The 13,340-nt window shown below is 39.9% G+C and overlaps 2 protein-coding genes across 3 annotated transcripts in view; both read left to right on the forward strand.

Moving 5' to 3' along the window:
* NRP1 (neuropilin 1) overlaps window positions 1-4,525 on the forward strand; it is a 144,882-nt gene extending 140,357 nt beyond the window's left edge. For both annotated transcript variants that reach the window (XM_080937264.1, XM_080937265.1), the window contains exon 17: window positions 1,633-4,525. In XM_080937264.1, coding sequence (XP_080793390.1) covers window positions 1,633-1,922 — 290 coding nt within the window. In that variant the 3' untranslated portion in view covers window positions 1,923-4,525. The remainder of the gene's footprint in view (window positions 1-1,632) is intronic.
* Window positions 4,526-10,891: 6,366 nt separating this feature from the next.
* LOC308436300 (large ribosomal subunit protein uL29-like) lies at window positions 10,892-11,278 on the forward strand (the record flags this gene model as incomplete). The annotated part of the gene is made up of 1 exon (XM_080937160.1): window positions 10,892-11,278. One exon carries the CDS (start codon window positions 10,892-10,894, stop codon window positions 11,276-11,278), a length of 387 nt encoding a protein of 128 aa, XP_080793286.1.
* Between the last annotated feature and the right edge of the window lie 2,062 nt (window positions 11,279-13,340).

Below are 13,340 nucleotides of genomic sequence, written 5' to 3' on the forward strand. Positions count from 1 at the left end.
ACCCCATGTAACAAAGACATGTCATCTTGAACCCTCAGAGTGGTTTCACAGGACAAGTTTACACCCATTTGTCAGACAACAGGGATGAAACATCAGTAGCACAGCTAATTGGGGGTAGCCTTGGGTGTTTGATTAGCTCTAAAATGAGTGGCTTGGGTTAGCACTTCTTAGGAGTCAGATGTAAGGTGTAGAATCATAGGTAGATCCTGGCCAGCATTACCCACAGCTAGCACAGGCCGTGAGGTATCATTGCTATCTGTTGCCATTGGAAACATGGTCCTACTCTATGTCACAAACGGATAGAAGTAATAAACACAGTACTATGTTGTTGCAAATATTAACACATTACCAAGTCCACACAGCTGTAAACTTTATTAGAAGTTGTTTCAAAACAATCTTTCATCAAGGGAAAACATATTAATATGCCCCCCAAGGCTTGTACCTCCCCTCCCAATATTAGGGACTCACATCTCATATTTTTAGTTTTTGCTGATTGGAATCTCAGATGATCAGAGCACCATTAAGTAAACACCACACAAGCTGTCCATTAGCATTTCAGTCCTGCTTCTAGTACCAGGTAATTAGGCTCAAAGCTCCCATGCTAATAACTTCTCATGTTCCACTCTAAAGCAAACACATCCCCAGTGACTCCTTTGCAGAGCAGCATGACGGTCTCCAGCAACACCACCAGGGCAGTGAAGACACTGATTATTAAAGGTCTTCTATTTGGCACACCACAAACACTGTTTCTCAGTCCATGTCACAGCTCTTTCTGCATGACAGAAGTAGACATTAACTTACTCAGGAAAAAGTCTCCCATACAGTATTACTAGCACCGGCTTGGGTTTGAGGGATATTCATGGTTTTCTGTTGTATAAACCCATAGGGACACTAAGAAGGAGAATCCCATAGTGGCACTGTACTGAAACTGACTGCCTGGAGGGTTCAGGCAGATGTCAGGAGAATATTTAAATCCACCCATCAAACACACTAGATAACTGTGTGACAGAGATTTGGCAAAACTTTATGCCTACACATCTGAGGCTGAGGATGTAACTCAGCTGGTGGAACGCTTGCCTAGCATGCACTAAGCTTTGGGTTTAACCTACAGCAACATACGCATTTTGCATAAAGGTGCATGCCTACAATCCCAACACCAGGGTAGAGAGGATCAGCAAAGCAAAGTCATCCTCTGCTATGGGGCAAGTTCAAGGCCAGCCTGAGCTTTTGAGGCCCTATCTCATCATGACTAACTGGATAATAACTATAAATACATCTGTCAGTCTAGAGTGATTTAGACTAAGTTGTGACTTTAGTGTTCATCTCTAAATTCTAGCATACTCAGGGGCTAGAGAAATGGCTCAGTGGTTAAGAGCACTGACTGTTCTTCTGGAGTTCAATTCCCAACAACCACATGGTGGCTCACAACCATCTGGGATGGGATGCCCTCAGAGCAACAACATACCCATACATAACATAGATAAATAAATCTTTAAAAAATAATTCTAGCACACTCACCTCCCACTCAGTCCCCATGTACTGGAATAACAATGCCTCCTAGACCCTTCCCTTTTTTCCTGACTTTCTGTATACCTCTCAGTGTTCATGAGCCAATCTTGTCTTCTTCCTTAGGGAGCACCCCAGGATATGAAGGAGAAGGGGAAGGTGACAAGAACATCTCCAGGAAGCCAGGCAATGTGCTTAAGACCCTGGACCCCATCCTGATCACCATCATTGCCATGAGTGCTCTAGGGGTGCTCCTGGGTGCAGTCTGTGGAGTTGTGCTATACTGTGCCTGTTGGCATAATGGGATGTCTGAAAGGAACCTGTCTGCCCTGGAGAACTATAACTTTGAACTTGTGGATGGTGTAAAGTTGAAAAAAGATAAACTGAACCCACAGAGTAATTACTCAGAGGCGTGAAGGCACGGAGCTGGAGGGGACAAGGGAGGAGCGGTGGGAGAACAGTGGAGGTGCAGGGACTCTGTTACTTCACTTTCACTGTAAGCTCGGAAGGGCATCCACGATGCCATGCCAGGCTTTTCTCAGGAGCTTCAATGAGCGTCACCTACAGACACAAGCAGGTGTCTGTGGTAACAACAAGAATCATGTACAGCCTGCTTTCTTCTCTTGGTTTCATTTGGGTAATCAGAAGCAAGTTGAGACCAAGTGTGACTGACTTCATGGTTCATCCTACTTGCCCCCTTTTTTGATCTCTTTCTCCTTACCCTGTGGTGGATTCTTCTCGGAAACTGCAAAATCCAAGATGCTGGCACTAGGCATGATTCAGTGGGCCTCTTTCGATGGACATGTGACCTGTAGCCCAGTGCCCAGAACATATTAACATAACATTTCAGGGGATGCCAACATCCACCTTTGCATCGCTACCTATAGCGAGCACAGGAAAAAAAAAAAGAAGGAAAGAAAGAAAGAATGAAAGAAAGAAAGAAAGAAAGAAAGAAAGAAAGAAAGAAAGAAAGAAAGAAAGAAAGAAGGAGAATTAGACTATTTTGTTTGCAAAGTACTGTGGCCTATGTACCCGTCTAGCGTGTCAGCTCTGTTTACCAAGCAATACCGACAGATTTTCTTGATGTTTTCCAGTGTTGTACTGAACCTCGTGTTTGTGACCTCCATTCAGAATACCATACCCTACAGCCACCAAACTGCAAGCACCCGGGTGTCCCGCTGATGACCACCACAAAAGTCTTCGGCACTGGCTAGTCTTTGTCCTCTCAAGTGCCTTTTTGTTTGTACTGGTTCCTTGTGTCCCGTGGATGACCCACTCTGTTTCTGGTGAAAACCCCTCTCTTCAATCAGACCTGGTGGCCCACTGACTAAGAAGAAAGTATATTTTAGTGTGCTATGCCAACCCCGGGAAGGCAAGGGCTCTGAAGACCTGGCAATGTGGCTTAATCATTCTGCTTTTTGCTGAAGTTCAATGTCAATGTCAATGTCTCTTGACCCTTTGTATAAAGCTGCAAATGTTCTCTCTCGTTGTTCTTTCCTATGGGATGTATTTTCAGATACAAACTCTTGTTTCTTTCATTTCTTCCTCTGTCATTTTTTGCTTCTGGAAATTGAAGCATTTGCCACTGTCCAGAATGAACCTTGCAGCTTTAACCTGCTGGCGATGGCGAACAATTTTACTAGACTTTATGTTTTAAGATAATTAGATAAGGGGAATTCCTAACTTCGTCCTCCAGAGTCTAACTTTGGGTTTCTTGTTAACTGGTTAAAGTGACAGTATCTTTTTTCCTTAAGCCATGTGCTCATACATTCTGATTAGACTGATGTTTGATATGATTGTTTGCATCTAACAAAAATCATAAGTCGAAAGAGAAAAGAATGCCAACTGGCTTTGAGATGAGACCCACAGGAAGCACTGAATAAAATCCCCAAGTCTAAAGGGACATAAAAACTTTACATCCAAATATTCGAAATGAGCCCTGAAAACCTTCTTGTTTTGTTATTGGGTCAGAGGAGGATAATGAAAAGAATAGCTCATTTAAGAAATAAACAATTATCCTGGTGCCTGAGGCAAAACTATTTAAAGACCAGTCAGAAGGGGTACATAAAACCAAAACAAATGTTTAGAACAATTCATTCAGCAGAAACCCTGGAAAAATAAATTTTAATGAATGCTTCTAGACACTTTCAATGGCTCATAAAAGAAAAACGCCTGTCTTAGGACTGGCAAGACATCCACCTCAACAGCACAAAGAGGTAAATATCTTAACCCAAAGCAGCTTCTGGCTGGTGGATTTCTGTCTTGATGGGCTGTTCATAAGAATTCCCAGCTCTTTCCCTTCCTTGTGTGGCTATAGGTCTCAACCAGTTATGTTTCTTAGAGATCACATTTGCTTCCTGGACAAATGATTTTTTTTACCCTGGTTTAATGGGATTGAGAATGTCTTTTTTTCCAGGAAAGTATTGATCAGTAAAATAAAGAATGTTTTTATTCCTGGAGGCATCAGTTTGCTTTGTTATAATCATACTGGGGAAAGCATTAAGTAAGACTTTGTTTCTAAGACAACAAACTTGACCAGTGTCCTCAGCCAAGGAAAAATGATACTGCAACTTTAAATTTTAAAGTACCTTGCACTGATAAATATATTTAAAAGTTATATGTTTATAAAGTTATTAATTTGTAAAGACAGTGTTACAAAATGTTCAGTTTATATTGTTTTAGATTGTTTCATGATTTTTAAAGGTGTAAAATAACATATTTTTTCTTTATTGAAATCTATAAGACTTTCCGTAGTAAGATGTCTCGTTTTCTGGTCTATTATTACTTCATGTTTTGTACCCTCATAAGATTTTTGTGCAAATTTTTTTTACAGAAATTTTATTTTCTATGATGATATGTATGACACTTGTAAATTGTTTCAAAATGAACAGCGAAGCCTTAACTTGAAATTTGTATTCTCTGAGTAGCATAAAAACCACCTAGAATGAACTGTAACTTAAGCTCGAAACTACACATTCCAAAGAAGCAGTTGAATTAAACATTTTCATAAAAATCCCAATCCTGATGGCTATTATTCCATTAGCTCTGTTCTTCTTAAAGATGTCGAGGTCATTCCACTTCCTAGTACCTTCTAAGATTTGTTATCTTTTCAAAATAGTCTTACAGTAGGTGGAGAGCAAGGAGACCCTGTCCAACAATGGAAATATGAAACCAGGGCAGAATTCGCCTCCAATTGGACATTTTTTCTACCCAAACTATATCAGTTTTTATAATCACATGGTGAGGTTGGTTTTATGATATTAACAGGTTGCTAATGGTGAGTCTTGCTTCTGTAAGAAACAGGTAGGGAATGTATATATTTACATACTAATTACATATTAAATTTAGGGAAAGGGGAAAACCAAGTATAATGTTACAACTGTCTATTTGATAAGACTTGGGGAAATAAAATGCCTATTCCTTTGGGAAGCAAAACAATGAAACAAATAATGACATGATTCCCCTTCCCCCTAAAAAGAACAAAAAGTGTTGAGCTAAAACATGTCAAGTAGTTCCTTTAGAAAGCTTGTCAGTCACAACAAAACTAGCAGAACTACCCTACCCCACCCCCTACTCCAATGGCAGCAAGCCTCAGGCCAAAGAGCACTGGAAAATGGGCAGTACCATACCTCAGAGTACTGAGTCATGTTTTTCTCTACTTTCTGCTTTCCTGGACACTAAAACCATATCCCAGGACTTAACCAAGAGTACAGAATAGTCCCTACTGTGTGTGTGTTTTAGATCTTTGCCTCAAAACCAGGTACTCACTTTACTGAAATTAAATTCTACCATTCAAGAATATTTCCAAAAAGCAGGATGCATGAAAACAAGCTGTTTATCAGAATTAATCTAGATATATTTTATTTATTTTTCTTTTTTTGTCATTTAGGTTCTTGTTTTTTTTTTTTTTTTTTTTTTTTTTTTTTTTTGGTTTGTTTTTTAGGTAGGAGCTTATGTAGCCCAGGCTAGCTTCATACCCTCTATTCAGCCTTGAATTTCTGATCTTCCTGCTTCCACATCAGAGGTGATGGGACTTGTATGCTAAGTTTGTAACAGTGGTAAAGATGGAACATAGGACTTCATGCATTCTAGGTAAACATTCTGCCAACCGAGTTGAAGTCCCAGCATCAGCCACCTAGACATAGTTCCAGAACAATGCAAGGACCCTGGGGCTTACTGTCTATTTCTTTTGAGGCTTTAAAAATGGAAACTTCTCACTCTTTTCTTCTCCTCAGTAGTTTAGCTAAGCATTTCTTTTTGTTTAATAAATCATTGTATAATACTTCCCAAATTTATGAGTTAAAACATCATGAAGATTGCAACATTTAATTTAGCAATGAAAATTATTTACAGATTCATTTCCTGGGTGTCTTCATAACTCATCACCACTGAGGCTGAGCAAACTATCTGTGCAAATCAAAGACATTGCCTAGTGTCTGCAGTTTGTAATTTTGCATCCCAGTCTAAATTATAAGGCTTTGCAGTTCATTAAAGAGCAGTTTTGCCAGAAATTAGATTATGTTTCCCTCCTAAATTATATGTACTTAGGAATTTAGGAATCTTAAGCAACTCAGCAGCTGAGAAACCTGAATGAAAGAGTCCTAAACAGAAGTCAAACTTGGTATCGAGGCTTATGTGCCCAGGAGGCTTTCTACCACCCAGGGACAAATATGAAAACATTGAACCCATGAGGGAGGGGGTTCAGCTCTTTCAGGGAAGGAATGAAGTAACCTCCCATGATGTCATAGGTTTCTTCTTATTAAGAACAGTAGGCTTTTTTTTTTTTTTTTTTTTTTTGAGACAAGGTCTCTCATGTATTCCTAACTGGCTTTGAACTAGCACTGTGTAAACAAGAATAACAGTGAACATCTAATCTTCTCACCATCCCCAGCATTGGCAGTGTCTATTTTTATAGCAACATTATAATATCAAGTTTTAATAACCTCATTATTTGCTCTTACAAATGAGAACCCCAAAGTTCAGAGAGGTCACAGGGTACATCCAGTATGCATTTGGTCTTACTTCCCTCTATGACACCTGTTACTTCCTTTCAAGGCATTGTCTGCTATGGCCTTCACAAATGGCCCTGCTACTAACAGCCTATGTGGGAGATGAGAGCTGTCACTTGGATATTATGTTTGATGGCATATGATAATTGCACATATTTGGGGGGACATGATGTGATATTTGAATATATGTGTACATTGTATAATGATTCAGTCAGGGTTAACAAGATGTTTGATGACTTATGTCCACCTGTGTGAATCTGTCACCACATTCAGCCATTTGTCTTGGCATTTCATCTTCTGATCAATTCTAAACCTTCAAAAATAAGGGAAGGGATTACTACAAGGCTTGTTACCATTTCAAACTGAGCACAAAGCAGCCTAGACATTAAGCAAGTTCAAAACCTTACTTAAAGCTAAACATGATGGCTCATACCTGTAATCCCAACTCTTGAAAAGAAAGTCTGAATCTGTCCTCAGCTATATGCTGAGTTCAAGGCCAGGCTGGGGTACATGAGAACCTGCCTAAAAGAATAAATACAAGACAAATAAAGTTTACTCAGGTGATCTTTGTGGCCATTTTGCCCTCATAACCTATGAGGGACTTAAGTGGGATTATTTTAAGAGAGTAACGGATACATTATTGCTTCTGGCTTAAAGACTTTGAAGCACTGCAGATGTTTAGAAAAGACTGGCACTCTTCAGAGCTTGTCCAGCCAGGTGAGGAACCTGAGTTCTGAAAAGTCAGTTCTTCCAGTTAACTATAGATCATACATACACAGCAACTGAATTCTAAAGATTCTAAAGACTGGTCTCCGCTTAATGTTTCCTTCATGGGTTCTAATTTTGTTGTTGAGGGTCTTTCTTTCAAGTAGATGAGGTAATAAAAATGTCATGGTCAGAGAGAGGCATCCTAAAGTATTTGTTCCATAGAAAGAAGGTCTCTAGCCAGACCTGGTGGTACCCACTTATAATTCTGTAAAAGTGGGTTAGAGGCAAGAGGATCAGGACTTCAGTGTTATCCTTGGCTACAAATAACATCAACCTAGGATACAACTGACCATGTTTCAAAAGCTAAAAGTAAGGTCTCATCTCCACATGGTAATGGTACCTGAATGGAGATCTCCACAGGGAAATGGTCCCTAAAATAATGGGTAAAACAGCCAGTACCCCATTTCCTCTAGGTTGGGAACAAACACATACTGCCTTCTGGCAACTTCCACAAGAAAATGAATCACCAGAACAAACAGCAGCTTCCCTCTCCTTATGCCCTTTCCAGTGGCTTGGCATATCTGCCCCTCATTTGGACTGGAGCCAACCACACTCCTTTTCTTGAGGCCCTGTTACCACATTAGAGGTGTAAACCACAGGGCTGCTAGTCGTGATGTGATCCTGCTGGAAAACCAACATCCCCTATGCAAGTCAATACTCCAATTCTGACAATGCTGGAAGTTTCTCATTGTTGACTAAATTATGTCTTAATGTCACAGGCATGATTTATTTGAAGCAGATTTAATCTCTTTCCTCAGACCTCTTGGAATTCTGCCATGATTCAAGCCCTCCAGCTAAATGGAAGTTAATTTTGGGGTCTTAAATGTAACTTTGCTTTATTCAACTCCCAATTTTATCTATATTTAAACCACTTAAGTGCTGGAGGTATAGTTCGGTTGACACGTTAGATCTCTAACACTCAAGAAGCCACAGTTCCATTCTGAGAACTGAATAAGAAAGATGTGGTGGTGCCCCCCTATAATCCCAACACTCAAGGTATAAAAATTGGAGGATCAGAATTTCAAGGTCACCTCATCTACATGGAGAGCTCAAACCCAGTCTATAATAATTGAGAGATCTTGTCTCAAAGCCTTGTGTCAGCAGCCCACAGAATCGTCTAAGCAGGGTTCTTAGGGGCTTAGCATCTGAAGCAGCAGCCACAGATTCTGTGTGTGTTTAGCTAGATTCCCTGCATATATGTCATGGTTGCGTAGCTGGGTGTTTTAGTGGAACTCCTAAAAGTAGGTGGAGTGGGGTGCCTCTGACTCTTTTGCCTGCTTTTGGAACCCTTTTCCTCCTAGTGGGTTATCTTGCTCAGCCTTCATATGAGGGTTTATGCCCAAACTTCTTGTATCATGTCAGGCCATGTTCAGTTGATATCACTGGGAGGCCTGGAACACAGAGGAGAAGTGGATCTGGGGGAGCAAGGGCGGGGATGGAAAGAGGAGAGACTGAACTCAGGAACAAACTCTTTGTGTAGGGAAGCTTTATCTCTGGTATTTCAGGCTCAGAGGTGGAACCTTTGAGATGTGATTGGATCAGGAAGGCTTTAACCCCATACACATGCACATTTGCTTTTAGATTCAGAGTTTAATGAGTTAGTGGGAAGTAGGACCTAGTTGAAGGACATGTGTTACTAAGACTGTCCTTGAAGGCTACATTTTGTCTCTGAGTCCCATTCTCCACCCCTCTCTCCTTATTCCTAGTCACTACAATGTGATCAGCTCAGATCAGTTTAGTTCTACCACATGCCTTGTGTCTTGATACTCTGCCTATCAGCAGCTCCACAGTAATGGTACCAAATGACCATTAACTGAATACCATGAGTCAAAATAAATATTTTTCCTATACGTTGATTATCTCAAGTACATTGCCAGAACAACAGAATGCTACTCTGATACTATTTAAGTGTCAATATGAGACACAAGTTAAAATATTATATATCTATCATCCTGCACTGAGCCATACCAAGCACAATGAAGATATTGTATGGCATTGCTCCCATACCATGTTTATGTGTACATAAAACACAGATAAACTTGATCTTATACTTTGGTCTCATCTTCAAGATATCTAATAGTTAGAGTTCTTTTTATTAGCAAATACCTGATATGATGTGATCATATTAAAAGGAGGGAGGTTCTGATGCGGCCCATAACTTCAGAGATTTCAAACAATAGCAATTTTGCCCCATTGCTTGTGGCCAGAGGAAGCAGAGAACATCATGATAGGAGCCCGTAGCAGTAGATCTCTGCCCACCAAGAGCTATCTAGTAAAACCAGGGTCCCCATATCCTCTTCAGGAACAAGCCCTTGGGAACTTAAGGTGGATCCATTGGTAAAGTGCTTGCTGTGCAAAACTGAGAAACTGAGTTCAAGTCCCAGAACACATGGAAGAAATCCGTATGTGGTTGTATGTGCTAGTAATTTTAGCATTAGGAAGGTAGAGACAGAAAGGTCCCTGGTACTTGATAGATTGCCTAATCTGCAAGTTTCAGACAAATAAGAGACTGTGTCTCAAAAAAACAAAGTAGATGCCACCTGCAGAACTATATATTAGGCTGGCCTTTGGACTCCACATGAATATACATTTAAATGAACATAAAGGAAGGTATATATATATGGGGGGTCCTTACTGACAACATCATACTCAGAGTTACATACACCAAAAAGAGAGCTTCATCCTTCCCTGAGGAGAGGTAGGAACCTACTAGGGCAACTGTAAGGGTGAAAGGAGGCAGATTCTGTGAAGCATTCTCACTTGGAAGAGTTGATTAGAAATTCAGTTTGAGATCAATTTCTCCTATCCCAGAAATGAGCTACATCTCACCATTAGAGGAGAAAATTAGTGAGGCCATTTTTTTTTTGTAGAATAATAGAATTCCCAAATGTCACCTGAAAACATGATTACCCAGAAAACTGAATACATTTCTGAAGATGCACACATCTGTATGTGCATGTGCACTCGAATATAACAGACCCTTCAGAAGATGGCTACATCACTATGATTAAGCATATGACAAGGTAATATTTGAAACATAGGGTCATGGAGAACACAGATGTTTATGACAAACTATGTCTCAAAAAACCAAGTGGATGATGCCTGAAAACACCAGCTAAAGTTGGCCTTTCCCATTTGTTCTGACTTGTGGGGCTATGCAATCAGAGCTGAGAAAGCTGGATATGTCCTTAGATAAGAACATGGAAACCTCAACACTGCAAAGCAACCAGCAGGTTGGAGCTTCCCCCACAGGGCTGTAGCTACCAAGCCACACTGTTCATGTTCAAACAATTAGCTGCAGGAAAAAGATAAACTGCTGGGCCATCTAAATCACTGTTATTAGGTCTCTGGGCCCAACTCAAAATCACATCTGATACCTAAATGGATGGCAAATTAAAGGCCTTCTATGAAATCTTAGAAGAGAGAACTGGGCCCAGGCGATCTAACAAAGGCAACCCACCACTGATAATACTGCACCTCCTCACTTTCTTATTTCCTCTCATGTTAAGAGAAAGGAGTGGAAAGGGAGTGACAAATAGGCCCCTATATGTTCAGATAGAAGCTATCAGAAAACACAGAAACATAAGAAAATAGCATGGGCCTCAGCCATGAACAACACAGCAATAGCCAAGATTAAGGCTTGGGACCTGCGCAGCAAGAAGAAGGAAGAGCTGTTGAAACAACTGGACAATCTGAAGGTGGAATTGTCCCAGCTTCATGTCGCGAAAGTGACTGGTGGCACTGAGTTTAAGCTCTCCAAGATACAAGTCGTATACAAATCCATCACCTGTGTCCTCGCTGTCATTAATCAGACTCAAAAGGAAAACCTCAGGAAATTCTACAAGGGAAAGAAGTACAAGCCTCCGGACCTGCTACCCAGGAAGAACCATGAGCTGCCAGCTCACCAAGCACGAGATGAAGATGAAGACCAAGAAGTATCAGCAGAAGAAGTGGCTGTACCTGCTGTGCAAGCATACAGCCAGGGCCTGAGGTGACAATGATAATAAGTGCAAGACTGACTGGTAAAAAAAAAGAAAAGAAAACAGCATGGTCAAGAAGAAGGTACAGGGCTGGAGAGATGGCTCAGTGGTCAAGTACTTGTTTCTGTGGTGGTTTGAATAAGAATGGCCCCCATTGGCTCATATATTTGAATGCTTATTCATTGAGAAGAGGCACTATTTGAGAAGACATAGAGATGTGTGCATTTGTTGAAGAAAGTGTATCTCTGGGGATGGGCCTTGAGGTTTCGAAGCCCCTATAATGGGCTTTTCGCTCCAGCCCAGTGTCTCTTTCTGCCTACACATCAGAATGTAACTCTCGGCTACTTCTCCTATACCATATCTGCGTCTTTACTGCCATACTCCCCACCACAGTGATAATGGACTAAACCTCTGAAACTGTAAGCAAGCCCTCCCAGTTAAATGCTTTCCTTTATAAGGGTTACCTTGGTCATGGTGTCTCTTCACAACAATAGACCACTGACTAAAGCACTGCTCTTCCAGAACACCCTGGTAAAAAAAAGCCACCAGTCATTCCATTTCCAGGGATCCAATTTCCTTCTGAACCCCTTACATGGTGCACATGCAGGCCAAAAAAAAAAAAAAAAAAAAAAACCACTCATACATAAAATAAGCAAACAAATAAATCTTTTATTTAAAAAACACATAAATCAAGACATACACATGAGAAACAAAAACTTAAAATTAGACAACAAAATAACAGGATATGACAAAAATAGGCTTACAGACTTGAGATTAATTTAAGGGACAGACTAGCATTATTACAAGCTTCAAAAATAACTTGAGAACAAGCAAACTGGTGCTGAAAATAGGCTTGCTGATAAAAGTTGTTATGAGATAGTTATGATAACTGCAGACTAAAAGGAAAAGGAGGAGTGGGACTGTAGCTGTGTTGGAAGAGCCCTGGGTGTGATCACCAGAACCCCACAAACTTAGCAAGGTGATGAACACCTGTAATCCCAGCACTTAGGAAGTGAGAGCATCATGATCAAGACTTCAAAGTTATCTTCAGCTACATCCCAAGTTCAAGGCCAGCATGGGATGCATGAGGCCTTGTCTCAGAAAAAGTTAGGTTAAGTTCTTGGCCCTGCTTAAGAGTACACTGCATAATTAAGCAGTAGATGGCCAAGGGAAAATGAGCTCAATGGTATCTTTGGAGGTTCCTTGTCTCATAATGTTGTATCAAGACATTTTGTTAAATCTTTATTTTATTTAATTTTATTTATATATTTTCTCTCTTTTTACCCTTCAGGTCCTCTAGGTATATATCATGACAATTTAGTGTTTTCAAGGACTACCTGAGTATGTGAAAAACTGGGTCTCTATGTCCATACCTGTTTCTTGTGCCTTTTCTTTGGCTCTTTTTCTTCTGCTTGTTTGTTTGTATGTCCTGTATTACTGTGTTATTTTTTGTTTTAGATTATTGTATTTATTTTATTATTATCCATTTTTGTTATGAAGAAGAGAGGGGCTCATAAGGCCTTACTCTTCCCAGGGGTTCTATAGGCAGGTAATGGTTGTTAGAGGAGGAAGAGACATCTCCATTAGTGCTATAGTCACTGGTAAGTTGCCCTTGCTCTTCTAAATAACTTTTCTCCCATCATCACCCTAGTGAAACACATTTGGTCAACAAAAAACTAAAAGTAAAGACATGAAAATGGAAAGGGTCAGTTCTGAAAAAGAAGGGAATCAATCCTAAATAGAGAAGTGAAGAAGAGACAAGGTAATGGGGAGTAAATATGATTAAAATACATTATATATGCACATAAGATGTTACAATAAAACCAATTATTATGTGCAATTCATATATGCTAATAAAACATTAAAAATCAATGTTAAAAGTTCAGTGTCTTTTTTGTTTCACTTCATTTTTTTCTTATAGTCTTTAAGTAATTAAACTTAACAACTTTCATTAAATTTGCATCTGTAATCCTGATTGTATAAATTGGCATCTACCCATCCACCAATCAACCTGTATTACATCTTTACCACTATAATCATAGGGATATTGATGAGCCTTTTCAGTTTATTTTCCTGT

Source organism: Micromys minutus, assembly GCF_963924665.1.
Source record: "Micromys minutus genome assembly, chromosome: 24".
Classification (NCBI taxonomy): Eukaryota; Metazoa; Chordata; class Mammalia; order Rodentia; family Muridae; genus Micromys; species Micromys minutus.